General features: G+C 43.3%; 1 protein-coding gene across 1 annotated transcript; it reads right to left on the bottom strand.

Annotated features, from left to right (window-relative positions):
- Positions 1-1,576: 1,576 nt before the first annotated feature.
- Positions 1,577-8,903, bottom strand: LOC138973160 (dentin sialophosphoprotein-like). The gene is made up of 5 exons (XM_070345836.1): positions 8,754-8,903; positions 6,387-7,139; positions 5,474-5,546; positions 4,535-4,606; positions 1,577-3,117 (listed from the first exon to the last, which is right to left on the bottom strand). Exons 1-5 carry the CDS (start codon positions 8,794-8,796, stop codon positions 2,259-2,261), a joined length of 1,800 nt encoding a protein of 599 aa, XP_070201937.1. The 5' UTR covers positions 8,797-8,903; the 3' UTR covers positions 1,577-2,258.
- Positions 8,904-17,364: the final 8,461 nt, after the last annotated feature.

Below are 17,364 nucleotides of genomic sequence, written 5' to 3'. Positions count from 1 at the left end.
GATATATCTATATATATATACGACTTGTGTCTGTGTGTCTGTGTCTTCGCGATGCACGGCCAAAGTTCTCGATGGATCTGCTTCAAATTTGGTGGGCTTATTCAGAGAGACCCCGGACACAACCTCATCGATGAGATATTTCAACACGTGCTCTCAGCGCGCAGCGCTGAACCGATTTTGATTCCACCTCAGCTATCCGGGCCCCCATACAGCTACCCGGGCCCCCATACCGACACACCAAAGCCAAAGTTCTCGGTGGATCTTTTTCAAATTTGGACACCGTATTCAGCTACACCCGGGACACAATATCATCGATGAGATATTTCAACACGTGCTCTCAGCGCGCAGCGCTGAACCGATTTTGGTTTTTGTGTTCATTTCACCATTCCCAGTAACTCTTCCTTATCTTCTCCATGTTTTCAGCGTTTACCTCCCTTCCTTCGTATGGTGCACTATAGTATGAGGGGGCAACTTCGGATATTCCCGGCGTTCTGTTACTATTTTTAGAAGGTCACCGCAGTGTCCAGAACGTAAATTGGACCCGTAAATTATCCTCACTGTAAAAGTGCAAAGGTCGAATCAATTTATAGCCACGCGAAAAATACACTGTCATCTATCTCTCTATAGATACGGCTTCTCTGTGTTTGTGTGTGTGTGTGTGTGTGTGTGTGTGTGTGTGTGTGTGTGTCTCTATGTGAGCAACACCTGGGGATTGTTCAGTTCTGTTTGTGATGTGGTCTGGCGGCTTTTGCGTATTTGTATGTACTGGCCTTCCTTTGAAAAGCCATAACAGTTCAAAAGGGCTTACAGATAAGCTCTAAATTGCTCAATCCTGTTTGAGTGGAGTTCGCCTCCAAAGGTGATTAACACGGTTACATTCGTCGACAAGGATGGGACTCGATATGGTCAGGAATGGCATTATGGCCACTGAATCATTTTCGTGCTGTTCCCATTCCACGAATCTGGGAGGGACCTAAGCTTGGCGGGTCCATTGTTCGGACCCGGCGAAGCCGGCGTACGGCTCTAAGTACTTCTTCCCGGCGAAGCCGGCTACCCGGCGAAGCGGGTATTCATCTAGTATACGATATAGCGTCTAATTCTCAAATGGCACCATATTGCACCATTTTGCATCATTGGTCAAAACGCATACAGGCCGCTGGCGCTTCTTGCCTTCAACTATGTCCCATCGGAATTTGGTTGAGTGGGACAAATGTCCCATTGCCTCTCTCTCCCAGGCTAAACCCTGGAAAGTGATTGTGATCATCTGTTTGTTTGTTCAATACCTGACACTGCTCATTATCACTGCATTTATCCTTTTATGCAGATTTAACAAAAAGCGAGGAAGTTTTAGGTTCAAAAGTCTAAAAAGTTTGTTTTTGTTTGTTTAAGCTTTTAAACCTGCAGTTATTATTCTTTCATGAACAGTTGGGAAGAGGTAGATCAGATTTGAAGAAGAAAGCATTAGTCTTGTGCACTTAATTAAGTGCTCAACTGGGAGGCAACCAAACCACGTCAACCAGCCAGAGGTACAAGCATGTGCACTGACGACTTTCAAACCATGTACACTTCAACTTGGTGGCAATTTGCATTTCTTTATTCACGATAAAAAAGAAAAACAAATAATTTTCTGACGTAAATTTACATCTGTCTGTTTCTGCTTCATTTCTTTTTCTTGTATGTTTTTTAAGTGCACAAGAGAAGAAAGGCAGCAACATAAGGCAGTAATATTAAGGCAGTAATATTAAGTAAAATAAACAAAGCAGATCCACTGGGAGCATTTAGGTCAAAATATGAAACCTCTAATCAGATACTTCTCACAGAGTAGAGATTGATGCAAGACTGTCCACTCAGATCTGTTGATAATTTCTCCCTGTAACCATTAGAACTAGCATTCCTGTATGTCGGTACCTGGCTGAAGTAAACAGTAGTAAATCTTATCGACACCATTAAAGTTTAATGAGTATACCTAAACAGTTTTTGTCCCATAAAAAAGGGAAATAACATTTTTAAAAAGCAAGTAAAACAAGCAGACATTGCAAATTTGTGTTCAATATGATGTGTATTGGTTAGACTTGGTGTCAAAGTGATCCTCAATATGATGTGTATTGGTTAGACTTGGTTTCCTAAGACTGGTAAAGTGATCTTGAATATGATCAGGCAAGGGTGCAGGGGGGAGTGTAGCCCTTATAGCTGTTGTGATGATGGCCTGTTATAGCCCTTAATCAAGCTGCTGTCATGATGGCATAACTACTGTCCGTTTATGTGCTGCTAACGTCGTCAGTGCTAGGGGATGTGTTGCTTGTCTGGCTCTCAATCATTGTGTTGCTGTTGATGATGTCATCCTGACTCTTGCCATCCTGACTCTTGTCATCCTGAGTCTTGTCATCCTGGTTGCTGGTCACGTCGTCAGTGCCAGGGGATGTGTTGCTTGTCTGGCTCTCAATAATTTTGTTGCTGTTGATGATGTCATCCTGACTCTTGCCATCCTGACTCTTGTCATCCTGAGTCTTGTCATCCTGGTTGCTGGTCACGTCGTCAGTGCCAGGGGATGTGCTGCTTGTCTGGCTCTCAATCATTTTGTTGCTGTTGATGATGTCATCCTGACTCTTGTCATCCTGAGTCTTGCCATCCTGACTCTTGTCATCCTGAGTCTTGTCATCCTGACTCTTGCCATCCTGACTCTTGTCATCCTGAGTATTGCCATCCTGACTCTTGTCATCCTGACTCTTGCCATCCTGACTCTTGTCATCCTGAGTCTTGTCATCCTGACTCTTGTCATCCGCCACACTGTCGTCAGCGCTGTCGTCTTTTACCTCATCATCCTTGTCGTCAGCGCTGATGTCAGCGCTGTCGTCAGTGCTGGCGTCAGCGCTGTTGTCAGCGCTGTCGTCAGCGCTGTCGTCAGCGCTGTCGTCAGCGCTGTCGCTGTCGTCAGCGCTGTCGCTGTTGTCAGCGCTGTCGCTGTCGTCAGCGCTGTCGTCAGCACTGTCGTCTTTCACCTCATCATCATTGTCAACAGTCGTGTCGTCATCAGTGCTACTTTTGTCATCATTGACCTCTTTGGAGTTGATGTCATCGTCACTGACAAGGAAAGTGACTCTGGTGTCGCTCAGCACCCTGTAGACATGGATGTGATTTACATCATCAGCTTTTATTTTGATGTCACTGAATTCAAACACTGCACAGCAATACATTGGGATAACCAAGGTAGAAAAACGTAACTATGAGGCAAACACTGGAAATACCCATTTGGGGGAGAGGCACTTTTACGCTTACACCTTTATGTAAATAAACAGTTTGAACATGTTTTATGCTTTGTTTTTTTCCATCAAAAATGTACATGCGATAAGAGAGCAGACATCAGCCTTCAAATGCACTGCAAATTTTAGAAGAATTTACAAGTATCTTTTTTCCTTGAAGGCTTTGATCGCAAACATTAAATTAAGGATATTTTGAGTGGACTGGGCAAGTTTTGTGTGTGTGCAGTTAGTTTTTAGTCTGGTATCTTTCCTTTATAAAGGATCTCAATATTAACAAGTCGCGTAAGGCGAAAATACAACATTTAGTCAAGTAGCTGTCGAACTCACAGAATGAAACTGAACGCAATGCCATTTTTCAGCAAGACCGTATACTCGTAGCATCGTCAGTCCACCGCTCATGGCAAAGGCAGTGAAATTGACAACAAGACCGGGGTAGTAGTTGCGCTAAGAAGGATAGCACGCTTTTCTGTACCTCTCTTTGTTTTAACTTTCTGAGCGTGTTTTTAATCCAAACATATCACATATATGTTTTTGGAATCAGGAACCGACAAGGAATAAGATGAAAGTGTTTTTAAATTGATTTCGACAATTTAATTTTGATAATAATTTTTATATATTTAATTTTCAGAGCTTGTTTTTAATCTAAATATAACATATTTATATGTTTTTGGAATCAGAAAATGATGGAGAATAAGATGAACGTAAATTTGGATCGTTTTATAAATTATTTTTTTTTAACAATTTTCAGATTTCCAAAAATAATGTCATCTTATTCTTCGTCATTTTCTGATTCCAAAAACATATACATATGTTTTATTTGGATTACAAACAAGCTCTGAAAATTAGAAATATGAAAATTATGATTAAAATCAATTTTCCGAAATCGATTTAAAAACAATTTCATCTTATTCCTTGTCGGTCCCTGATTCAAAAAACATATAGATATGATATGTTAGGATGAAAAACAAACCGTCAGGAAGCTAAAAAGAATAGACATACAGAAAAGCGTGTAATCCTGCTCAGCGCGACCACTACCGCACTATTCTGCATGGCTTGTCGATTTCACTGCCTTTGCCACGAGCGGTGGACTGACGAAACTACGAGTATGTGGTCTTGGTGAAAAACGCAGTGCGTTCAGTTTCATTCTGTGAGTTCGACAGCTTGACTAAATGTTGTTATTTCGCCTTACACGACTTGTTTTATTATTACAGGGAGGCTTAATTGGCAACAAATAGTGCACCTCTCAATGCTTGTTTCTCAAATATACAACTTACCTATTCATCTGGACTTCTCCATCTGTCATAGTGCTGACCTTCTGTCCGGTCTGCCCAGAGAGCTCTATCACACTGAAACAACAACAACCAGAGAGTGCAACAACACACTGCAGCCTGTCCGTTCTAATTCGCACTGAAACAACAACATGAACCAGAGAGTGCAACAACATAATTACTGCAGCCTGTCAGTTTTATCACACTGAAACAACAACACTAATAATCAGAGAGTTAGGTACAACACAATGCAGCCTGTCATTATTATCACACTAAAACAACAACTACTACTAGATAAGCTCGGTACAGCACGGTGCCTGTCTGTTCTAAAGCTAGGTGCAATGCAGTGCATCCTGTTAGTTCTGTCATACTGAACAACAAGGCCTATTGCTACGTACACAGTGAACAACCCACTTCAGATAAAACCGGCACGGTTGGCCTAGTGGTAAGGCGTCCGCCCCGTGATCGGGAGGTCGTGGGTTCGAACCCCGGCCGGGTCATACCTAAGACTTTAAAATTGGCAATCTAGTGGCTGCTCCGCCTGGCATTATGGGGTTAGTGCTAGGACTGGTTGGTCCGGTGTCAGAATAATGTGACTGGGTGAGACATGAAGCCTGTGCTGCGACTTCTGTCTTGTGTGTGGCGCACGTTATATGTCAAAGCAGCACCACCCTGATATGGCCCTTCGTGGTCGGCTGGGCGTTAAGCAAACAAACAAACAAACAAACAAACTTCAGATAAAATTGGTCAGATATGCAAGTTCTTTCCGTCTTCCCTCTTCCTGTACCGGGAGGTGCATTTAGTTTGGTAACAATTTCGAGCGCAGGAATGTGGGTGCTACTTGACGGCATATTGTATACACTCATTTCATGTTAAAACAAAAAGAAGTAACTGTCCTTGTGGAGCATGTTGAGGGGTAACACTATAAAGTTAGGGCTTACTCACATTTGACAGCCGTTCAGGGTGTTGATGGTGATCTGGGATGCTTCAATGTTCACAGGATACGCCGGGCACTGACCTGGTAACATGCACAACGGCCTTAATAAGGACTTCACCAGCTATAAACCCAAAAGTCCAAACATTGTTTCTCCCTCTGGCTTTATTTGTATTGGTGTGCTGTTGAAGCTTTTTACCTAAATACTTCTGACATCATCACTGGTCTCTTTTTTTTTTAAAGAAAATAAGTACATGTAGTCAGGCTGTTGATTGTTTGTATGTGTCTCAAGTGGAGGGATGGCCTTGTCCCAAGTGGAGGGATGGCCTTGTCCCAAGTGGAGGGATGGCCTTGTCCCAAGTGGAGGGATGGCCTTGTCCCAAGTGGAGGGATGGCCTTGTCCCAAGTGGAGGGATGGCCTTGTCCCAAGTGGAGGGATGGCCTTGTCCCAAGTGGAGGGATGGCCTTGTCCCAAGTGGAGGGATGGCCTTGTCCCAAGTGGAGGGATGGCCTTATCCCAAGTACAAGCCTGGCAAGAGTTGCCCGAGATATAACATCTGAATTGTTTCACAGGAAGGAGTGTGCCTTGCTACATGCTTTGAACCAGGTTTGCAAAGACTCACCTGCACTTTCCAAACCCTTCCTGGAATATCGCAGGAGAGCATAAGCAATGTCTTAAATGACTTAAGAATGCACATGTATGCCTGATGTGTATTCACGATGCTGTTACAGTTTGAAAGATATGCGTCCAGCAGTTCCTCAAATGTGGCAATTTTTGTCGCCTGACAATAAAAACGTCATGCTTAGTTCCTTTTGACAAGTCGTATGGGCGTCTACATTATTGTACGTTACATAACATATGAAACAAAAGATTAGGACTAATATAAGCGTAGTTGTTTGTGAAAGAAAGTTGTGCGTACTGACCAGGCATGGTGTTCAGCTTGCCCAGCTTGGCCAGCTGGCTCTTGGTCCACTGGTCGTCGTCCAGGATGTCGAACAGGTCATTGTCTTCAGCGCTGCGCCAAGATCCATCACTGTGACTGCCCGCCGACACGTCTTCTTGGCTGGTGGATTCGTTGCTGTCAGATTCGTTGCTGTCAGATTCGTTGCTGTCAGATTCCTCGCTGTCAGCACTGTCAGAATCATCTGTGCTGTTATCGTCAGCGTCATCTTTGCTGTTATCGTCATCTTTGCTGTTATCGTCAGCGTCATCTTTGCTGTTATTGTCAGCGTCATCTTTGCTGTTATCGTCAGCGTCATCTTTGCTGTTATTGTCAGCGTCATCGTTGCTGTTATCGTCAGCGTCATCTTTGCGGTCATTGTTAGCATCATCTGTGCTGTCAGCGTCATGCAAGACATTGAAGAGAACCCCGTCATCCTTGTCGCTGTCAGTATCCACATCGCCCTGTTTTTCCGGACTGCTTCCCGCGTCACTGCTTGCCACTTTTGTGCTGTTGTCGGCCAAGTCGCCAGGGGCGATCTCTTTGGAACTGGTACCATTCACGTCGGCCTGAATGTTCGTCAGCAGCTCCTCGATGAAAACGGGGTCCTCGATTAAGTCGTCCAAGTTGTCGTAGATGGCGGCCACCACGGCGGGCGGGAGGACGGCAGGGGCGGCAGGCACAGCGGGGGTCCCTGCTATGCTGGCTCCATTGGCAACGTCACACCACCTGCACACTGGCAAAAACACCCACACTTCGTCACACACTCACGACGAGGACAACAAACACCGCAGCTTCAAACCAGCAACACGTACCCGCTACTGGTTATATAAAGACAAGAAACCAACACGCTGGTTATATAAAGACAAGAAACCAACACGCTGGTTATATAAAGACAAGAAACCAACACGCTGGTTATATAAAGACAAGAAACCAACACGCTGGTTATATAAAGACAAGAAACCAACACGCTGGTTATATAAAGACAAGAAACCAACACGCTGGTTGGATGGTTGTTGGTTTTTCATGTTGCTTCAACCTAGTTGGCTATTCCGGGGCGATTTATCACAACCATAAACGACCCTTTCCAATTATATCACGTGGCAATAAGGACAAGTGCACTTCCTTCATTGTCATCGTTCCTTTCATCAATTCAAGATTCTTTTGAAAAGTTTAACTTAATTCAGCATTTGGGATAGAACGACGGCGTCACAGTCATAAATTTGAACGAGAGAGTTTAAGTATTTATTAACTAACCGTGGCGCACGAACATTTTGAGCAAACAGACTTTTTGTTTATTCTGCAAGCTCCAATTTTAGCCTCGTGACTTTGACTCTTCATTTTCTGAATATGAAAGTATGCACGCAAAGCTGGCTACGTCTCACACGTCGTCTCCGATGTGGCTGTACACGGGCTACGTCTCACACGTCGTCTCCGATGTGGCTGTACACGGGATGTGACTACGAGCCCTCCACTTGGACACATACCAAAACGAACAGCCCGGGAGGCTCTCTGTGCATAGTTGGAATTATTTAATGAATCAATTTCGTAAAAGCCACTAGTGGATTTTTAAGAAATGTATTCAGCTAAAAATTGTAACTCCCCACAGCAAGCAGTCAGGGTGTTAATTTTTGATATGTGACCAATTTGGGGGATGGTCTTATCCCATTTTAAAACCTGGCCAGATCGGAGAAGTTGAGCCTAACATTTCACGAGGTGGGGTGTAGGCAATAATAGAACTATTAAATAAACACATGTTTGGTCTAGTTATATTGTACAGCTGTTACCGAAAGTATCTGAGTCCTCGTGCAAATGTTTCAAAACAAACCAATGTGTACACATGTAAGGCAAGTTTTGCGATATTACAATTGGACCTGTCAGTTTCGAGTAAGTCAAATTATGAACATAATTTATCATTAAAATGTATTTTGGCAAAGCTAGTAATATGGAACAGCACGCGAGAAAAGGTTTGCAATGAAATTCCCAAGCTAGTATTTAATCACTCAAAATCTATACTAAATTGGGTTAAACTAAATTTGCATTCGTTTACCATTCTCAGACTGTACATCCAACTACACAATGAGCTAGGTATCAAAATAAAGCCTTATTAATGTTATCAACAATATTTCTACATCAATTTAAATCAAGAAAACTGGCGCAGGAAAAGACATCCTATGTAAAAATGATTACTATAGAGTTGGGCAATCTCCTGCTTACTTATTAGTATGAGCATGACAAGAGAAATGTTGACGCTAGCATTATTACCTTACCAGTATCTAGGGTAAGTGACTTATAGAAAGGAGAGAAACGTTCAATAGGTACGAATATTAAGGAAAATAGGGTGGCTTACGTGCAAGGAGGAAGAAGCAGGAAATGCTGATAGCTGATGCCATTGCTGTGGTGAGGAGGACAGACGATAGGGACTACAACACACCAGGTGGCGAGGGGCTGCTCTCTGTGTAGTGGCGCCTGATGACCAAGACGACCCTCTATATACCCAGCTCACGACGTCGTCACGTCTCTCTCCTGTCTACCGTGACAGCTCGCCACGCGCTGTCGCGTCACCCTAATTTTGTCTTACATCCGTCCTCTAACTATTTTTATTTTTCAACAGATTTACATACATTTTTTCCCCCGCGCCTCTGCTGCTCACCGAGAATAGTATCACGAATATAGCGATAGCGACGAACGTGACAGCAACAGGATTAAACGGTTACTCAGCTAAACGCCTAATGTCTTCAGCCTAACTGGCTTCTCTTGGGACATTGGAACAAGACGATCTCGAAAAGGCAATGATGGACACAGCCTAAAAGATGCTTGACAAGCCCTTTCCTTTGTCATACAAGTTACACGTAGTTCTTGCCAGTGTGAGCCTGTTTGACCAAAATTTAGATCAATTCGAATAAAAAAATGAAGTCGCCACAGTGACGCCTCAACTTTTCTTATAAAATGGGATATGGCGTCATCAAAGACAATTATGGAAAACATTAAAAAGAACACCTATGTGGAAATATCATCTGGAAGAATTCACATATAAAGTTTCATAAATATGTCACCCACACCCACACACACACACACACACAAATACACACACACACAAACAAATACACACACACACACACACACACACACACACACACACACACACATACGCTTGTCTCGATTTTCAGTCTTTGTGAAAATATTTAGTCAAAAATTGATTATAGCCTAGGCTACGTAAAAATGACAGCCACAGTTTTCATTCGAACAAGTACCATTTTTATAGTCCGATGGGGGGTGTCTGTGTTGTAGGTTCCACTGTATCGACACTACGTCATGTAAACTCAATCTGTTTTCTGAATAAGTTAGGGGAATAAACGGCCTTTCTAGTCATATAATAGGTTTTACGATAAACGGCCTCATCAGAAAGAGCTGCCCTCAAACGCATGTGTAAAGTGTTTTTTTTATGACGAGTAGTGTAGAAGTGGAATGGGAAAGACGTAAAACCCAACCTTATGAGTTATTTATAATATGCGGACTGTTAGCAAATCATAACAAACATGTCGAGAAAAAAGATATTAATCATGAGCCTTCAGGCGAATGCTGATATCGTTTGTGAGACATGTCTGTTATCATTTGTTAACAGTCAGCATATTAGAAATAACGGTTTTATTACCGTTTATGTCGACCAAAAGAAACTTCGCAGCGACCCCGCGAATTACGGACAGAACAGCCGCAATGTGAACTTGAGCGCTCCTACCTGATTATGCCTGTCAGTCAAAGAATTCTCGTGACCTGGGTCAACCAATCTGAGTCACACACCTGACGTAATGAATATTCACAGGTCAAATGCGTTTGACACACAACAATCTCACAAGATAAACCATGTTGAACATTGCTTCGGTTTTTCTTGTTGAACAGAGAGCGACAGATTTAGAACCGACTCCCGACGGATGGGAAATGACGTAAAGATACATTTGAGGTAAAGCGAGTGACGCAGTTTCACTTGATTTTTCCGAACTTTGACCATTTAGATTTCAAGTGAGCGGGTCAGCATTGCACACTCAGAGGGTGGGTGTTGCCTTGTTCCATAAAGCACCCACCGACAAAACTCGTTTTTCGGTATTTTTTAGATAACGAGAGTATTATCTGACAGCATTTGAAGTGTCATTCTTCAGAATAAATCACACTGATATTGTTGATTTAAATTTTAACTTTTTCTTGTTTATTTTTAGCGTGATAAACAAATAAGGTCCCTATCTGATCTGTTTCTTTTTGTCTTTAATTCTGTCTTATCTATCTAACCCACCCCATTACAGAAACTCTGTCGGCCATTGCATAACAATAGTGTGTAAAAATACAACGGACGGCATCTAGACAGAAGGCTGTGATTGGCATTCCGTCCACAGTGGGTCACCTCGTGAATATCTCCCAGGCGAGCCTATTCAATAACTACTTGGTAACTGCAACAGTTGGTCACACCAGGCAGTTCTGCAGAAGAGTGGCTGATGAATCCAGAAATGTATATGCTGAACATGTATGCCATTTGACAATAGGCTTATTTAGTACAGGCTTTTTTCAACCAACCACATTCGTTTCGTGCCATATAAGGAAGTGCTCCATCACAAATGTTGCGTACACGTCATTTCCGGTTGGCGGTGGAACGAAGTTCACACCAAAAACACAAACGACTTTCGTTGATTTGGGCGATTCTACGAATCTACTTTCGTTGACTTTGTAATCATGTTTTGGTTATTTATGTATGGAAACCTTTAATCTTTTGGATAGCCTACAGGTTACCTGATCGTTATTTTAACTGTTCATATCTTCCTACTTTCGTGGTTGAAAACGACGTTAAACACCAAATAAATAAAGAAAGAATCTTTCTACTTTCAGGTCTGGAGTGGACGCTAAAGTCGATCTTTCACTGCATTTCTGTTGCATACATTTGCCCAGATTGCGCTTGGGAAAATCAAAGACATGGCGGCCCGGAGTCGGTTGCCGCTTCACTTCTTCTTCTTCTTTTCGATCGCCGATCACACTTGGAGTCCACCTCGCGCCCCCTAATTAGCGTAGAGGCGCGTCCCCCGTGTGGTGGATGGGGGAGCCTTCTCTACTAATTTCTGAGAGAAGGTCGCATCACTCTCGATGCCGTGAACCTAATTAGGATCTTTTTCTTGTTTCTTCTATATTTCTGCCTCCCCAAAGTCCTTTTACTTTCCTTTTCTCACCCATAAAATTCTTCACTTATTACCCTTGTTAAGTGGTTCTTGTATGGAATATAGTCAATGTTTGTAAAGATTTTAGTCAAGCAGTATGTAAGAAATGTTTAGTCCTTTGTACTGGAAACTTGCATTCTCCCAGTAAGGTCATATATTGTACTATGTTGCAAGCCCCTGGAGCAATTTTTTGATTAGTGCTTTTGTGAACAAGAAACACTTAACAAGTGGCTCTATCCCATCTCCCCCCTTTCCCCTATCCCATCTCCCCCCTTTCCCTCGTCGCGATATAACCTTCGTGGTTGAAAACGACGTTAAACACCAAATAAAGAAAGAAAGAAAGAACTTGGAGTCCAGATCTTGAGATATAATTAGTGGTCTTCTGCAGCGCAGCCACTGGCCCGTACAGCTTGTTGTGCAGGTACTCCGGCAATGGCCAGATTTCCTCTCTCAGCACCTGGTGGTTCCTGCAGTCTCGTAGGATGTGGGCCGTGTCCTGCTCTGCTTCTCCACAAGAACACATGGGGGAGGGCACAACATGCAGCTTCCCGTGGAGATGCTGGTTAAGTCTGTTGTGTCCCGTTCTCAGGCGGAAGATGACCACCTGCTGTGGTCTGGATAGCAGGTGGTAGCTGTCCTGTGGCTGGGGCGTCCTGTGCAGAGACTTAATGATGGTCTTCATCTCTGTCAGGCTCACAGGGTTGTTCTCTTGCTCATCTTCTGCACCCAGCTTTGCCATCCTGTCCGCCTCTTCGTTTCCTTGTACACCACAGTGGGAGGGGATCCATTGCAGTACAGAACCTTAGTACATTGCAGTACAGGACCGCTCATCTCGTCTCTTCTGCACAGTACCCCCAGTGCCATCGTTGACCCTCTTTGTGTTGGAAAAACACAGGCTGACCGGATTGGAGCGGAGGCAAGTCACGTGCCTGTCGATCGTAGCAGCGCTTCACAGATTGGTGCCTACGAGTGCGCTTCTGCATGGCTTCCCTGACCACTTTCTTACCAAGCTGCTTCTCAGTAGCTGCTGGGATGCGGCTTCTCGTCAGGTGTCCAAACATCAGCTGAGTAGGGCTGACATTTGTGTCTTGTGCGCAGGGATGTTGCTACAAATTCATACCTATAGGACAAATGTCCTGAGTTCTTCCGCATCAATAGGACATTTGACCGCTTTCAGAAAGTGTAATAGGACATTATGAATTCATGGAATTGTTCCAAAGTCATGCGCCCACACACACACGCACACACACACACCCACGCGCGCGCGCTGTAGAACACACACAAAATATAGTAAATACATCAACACAGCAGGGGCGGATCTGGGTTTTGAAAGGGGGGGGTGCAAAGTTCTTTTTTTTGTTTTTTTGTATCTTATCAGCGAAGGCGCGAAGCGCCGAACCGATGGCGCGAAGCGCCGAGCATGCTAGGGGGGTCCGGGGGCATGCCCCCCCGGAATTTTTTTTTAAAAAGGAAGCAAAATTGTGCAATCTGGTGCAATCTGAGCGTGTAAAGTGCTATTTTCAGGTGATACATTTTTCTTCTTTTTTTTTTTCTTCTTTTTTTTTTTTTTTTTTTTTTTGTCCCGCTGGGGGGGGTGCAATTGCACCCATTGCACCCCCCCCCCCCAGATCCGCCCCTGAACACAGTGTGCGTATAATGTTGTATTTGTTTAGTTTCAAAGAAACCACAAAAAAGAAACCAACATGAACAACTTCAGAGCTCGTACTTTGATTAAATCCTGCATGATTTGGATAAAAGTTGACAAACAAAATGATCGGTTTGATCTAATGCTGATCTTTTGCAGGCTTTAGTTTTTTTCAGCGGCATAATTCAGTGCTTCGTCTCGTATCGAAAACAAAAGCAGACTACAAATTTAGTCAGTTGGAGTTGTCTCCCGTACTCCTGTAGCATGCACTGATCTAAAAAGAATCCACTATTTTTAGATCAGTGCGCTGCACCGAGACGGTTATACCCAAACGGCGCATACCGCAAACGGTTCGGGAATTCCCGACAAAAGAAAAGATCCGCACAGCTGAACACGAGAGCGTTCGGTCTTTTAGAAGATTTGTATCTTGAAATGAAAATTAACGAATATCGCGCTGTCCGAAGGAATGGAGTACATATCGGACAATGACCACGCTCAGGCTAAAACGATAGGACATCTGACCGACATGCGGCAATGTGAATCGGACATTTGGGGATTTTCATCGTTATATGTCCGATGTCCGACGCCTAACGCCATCCCTGTTGTGCGGGAGTATTTCTCAGTTCCAGAAGGGCCTCATACACATCTGAACCACTCTGGATACACTTCAACATCAAGTGTTTCGCAGTCTTGACGGCAGCTTCCGCTTTCCCGTTAGCCTGGTAATGAGTTGGTGATGAAGTTGTGTGTATCACCCCCCATCTCTTCAGCCAGCGCTGGAAAACGTCAGACGTGAATTGCGATCCCTGGTCGGACACAATCTCTGTCGGGACACCATATCTGGCAAAATGGCTCAACAGTCATCAGCAGTTGTCTTGGGCAGGTAGTCGACCTCGATGAAATTGGAAAAATAGTCCACGGTCACCAGGTACTGCCTTCCCGAAATTTCGAAGAGATCTGTTCCGATTTTTGTCCAACACTGCTGTCCATCGTCATGCTGCTTCAGAGTCTCCTTCTGGTTCTGAGGCTTCATCCTCTGACAAGCCTCACAGTTGTCTGCTATCTGTTTGATGTCCTGTGTCATCGCTGGCCAGTACATCAGGTCACGGGCACGACGCAGCATGCTGTCATACCCCAGGGGAGCAGCATGCAGTCTCGTTTTCAAACATAATATATCAACAGAAAGAAGGACTACCAAACACAAAATGAAACTTCTAAGTGGTCCATATTTGCACAAATATCGTATCTCAATTGTTCAGATTTTGGAACTGACACAGTAGTTAGCTCCCTCATTTTTAGTCCCATGTTGTGCCTGCCAAACGGTTGTGTGACGTGTCTAGTGTGTTGGCGAAGTGTCTTGTGCTTGTCACTTCTCGCTTTCAGCCCTCACCGCTGGCTAGCACCGTCTGTCCTTTTTAGGACAATGCGAAAAGAGAGCAGAATGCGTCAGTCTCTCCTGCCAGTACAATTTAACCTCTCCACAACAAGCCCTATGTTGTGCCTCCATCGCGACGACAGGCGTAAACTGGGTACCGCAAGGCCCCAGGCTAGACTACAAGGACTCGGAGGAGGTTGGCCCCTAGACGTGCAGCATGCGGGCCCACCGGTGTGTGGAAACGCCCAGGTGCCCACGAACTATGGGTCAAATAGCCGGGCAGGATAGGCTCGTCAACCCTGGCAGGCAGCTATCCTAAGAGAAGACCACTCTGAATTCAAAACGAGGGTAGAGGAGGCTCATCATCCATGGAAGGAAACTCGTCTAGGAGAAGGAAAACTCCGAAATGAAACCCACGCAGTCCCTCGAAGACGGAACGGCACTGGCCTTTTTTAGGCGGGGAGCAGACCGGGTGCCTACGCTACCCTCGACAAATGGTTGTGTCATTAAAAAAAAAAAAAAAAAAAAAAAAAGTCCCATGTTGTGAGAATAGCTCGAATCTCCAGCGGCTGTCAAAAGTGAGAAAAAGTTCTTGAGAAAAAAAATCGTATCTTCATTTGTTTCAAGGGAGCGCCCCCCCCCCCCCCCCCCCAAAAAAAAAAATAACACACACACAAAAAAAAAACACACACGCTTCAGTTAAACTCTCCGACCTCTTCCGACTTCCAGCCGACTACCTAAAGTCGGGTGACATTCGTAGATGTGAGACCGAGGCATTAGATGTGGGAAACGGCTACTGCTATTTAACGAACACAGCACTATAGATAGTGAGATCTTAACACCAAAGCAGCCCTGTTCCGACCTTAAATACATCTAACCCACAATATCAATTCCGTGTCACGCGCGAAACGTGCGTTATGATGAAAAAGTACTATACAGAAACATTCTGTCACTGAAGAAAAATCCTCGTCGCCGCGATATTTGCATGCGTCGTGTTCATGATGTATACAGTATTTTCAGTATTTTGTTACCGTAGTTAGTAACAAAGCACGTGTTTCAAATAGCATGTAGCACAGGAGGAAGAAAAATGTGCGCTTCCCCTGTGTCATCTCCATCCCTTTAGTGTTTAGTTTGTTAAAGAAGTGTAGAAAAATGTCGTTGTCCATAGATATTCAGATTATGTTATATGGCTGTGAAGTATGGGGCCCAAATTTAGTAAATTTAGCAACAAAATTGCAGCTTCGTTTTTGACTCACATGCGAAGCAAAAGTGAGTCTATGTACTCACCCGAGTCGTCCGTCCGTCCGTCCGTCCGTCCTGGCGTCCGTCCGGAAAACTTTAACGTTGGATTTTCTTGGACACTATTAAGTCTATCAACACCTGATGTGGCCTGATGGTGTATGGTTACAAGATCTCAAAAACATGTGCGGCAACTTGACCTCACTTCAAGTTCAAGGTCACAGGGGCCGTAATTGTTGTCTTAAAAACGACCATTTTTCACATTTTCGCATTTTCTCTGAAGTTTTTGAGATTTAATATCTCACCTATATATGATATATAGGGCAAAGTAAGCCCCATCTTTTGATACCAGTTTGGTTTACCTTGCTTCAAGGTCACAGGAGCTCTTCAAAGTTGGATTGTATACATATTTTGAAGTGACCTTGACCCTGAACTATGGAAGATAACTGTTTCACACTTAAACATTATGTGGGGCACATGTTATGCTTTCATCATGAGACACATTTGGTCACATATGATCAAGGTCAAGGTCACTTTGACCCTTATGAAATGTGACCAAAATAAGGTAGTGAACCACTAAAAGTGACCATATCTCATGGTAGAAAGAGCCAATAAGCACCATTGTACTTCCTATGTCTTGAATTAACAGCTTTGTGTTGCATGACCTTGGATGATCTTGACCCTGGGTCAAGGTCACATGTATTTTGGTAGGAAAAATGTGTAAAGCAGTTCTTAGTGTATGATGTCATTGCTAGGTTTAGTTATCTGAAGGTCAAGGTCATGTAAAGGTCAAGGTCAAGCATGTGAGTCGTATGGGCTTTGCCCTTCTTGTTATAAGATTATTTTGAAATTGAGAAAGTCGACCCCAGTCACAACGTATTTGGCGAATTAGGCAAATTTCCTCTAGATGTCCTAGTTAAAAATAGAATATTTAGTTTTTGGTTTAAATTGGTGGATTGTAATAATAGTTTTCACATGTATTGTACCGTTTTTTGCATCGCCTCAATGTAAATAACATATATGAAGCACCCTATTTAAAACATGTTGAAACAACTTTAAATGCTCTTGGTCTCAGAGGTTTTTGGCATGACCAGTTTAATTTACGATGTTCCGAAAAATGGTTTAGATTGAAAACGTTGCAATGCCTAAAAAATCAATATATTCAATCGTGGTTTTCAGAATTAAATGAAAAAGAAACTTGTTTGAATTATAGATTGTTTAAAGATACATTATATTTGAAAGTTATTTGAACATTTTACCCAATAACCTAGCACTCTCTTTTTTACGCTTTTGAACATTAAATCATAAATTGCCAATACAGAAAGGCCGAATTTTAAATATACCACATAAAGAAAGAATATGTGTTAAATGCCAGTCTGGAGAACTCGGAGATGAATTTCATTATATTGGCTTATTTCAGTGGTTTTTTTTTAACATTTGAGGAAAAGGTTGTTACCATTGTATTTTCGTAGAAATTTAAATGCAGTCAAATGTAAACATTTAT

The sequence above is a fragment of the Littorina saxatilis genome, linkage group LG8, assembly GCF_037325665.1.
Source record: "Littorina saxatilis isolate snail1 linkage group LG8, US_GU_Lsax_2.0, whole genome shotgun sequence".
Taxonomy (NCBI): domain Eukaryota; kingdom Metazoa; phylum Mollusca; class Gastropoda; order Littorinimorpha; family Littorinidae; genus Littorina; species Littorina saxatilis.
Note: the sequence above shows the minus strand (reverse complement) of the source record. Positions and strands in the feature narration are given on the sequence as shown.

Bases quoted from the DNA above. Each gene is read 5' to 3' on its own strand.
- LOC138973160 (XM_070345836.1), bottom strand. From the start codon at position 8,796: ATGGCATCAGCTATCAGCATTTCCTGCTTCTTCCTCCTTGCAC. The intron at 7,140-8,753 runs GTAAGCCACCCT...TGTTTTTGCCAG, and splicing joins CTGCTTCTTCCTCCTTGCAC to TGTGCAGGTGGTGTGACGTT. The intron at 4,607-5,473 runs GTGAGTAAGCCC...TTGTTGTTTCAG, and splicing joins ACCCTGAACGGCTGTCAAAT to TGTGATAGAGCTCTCTGGGC.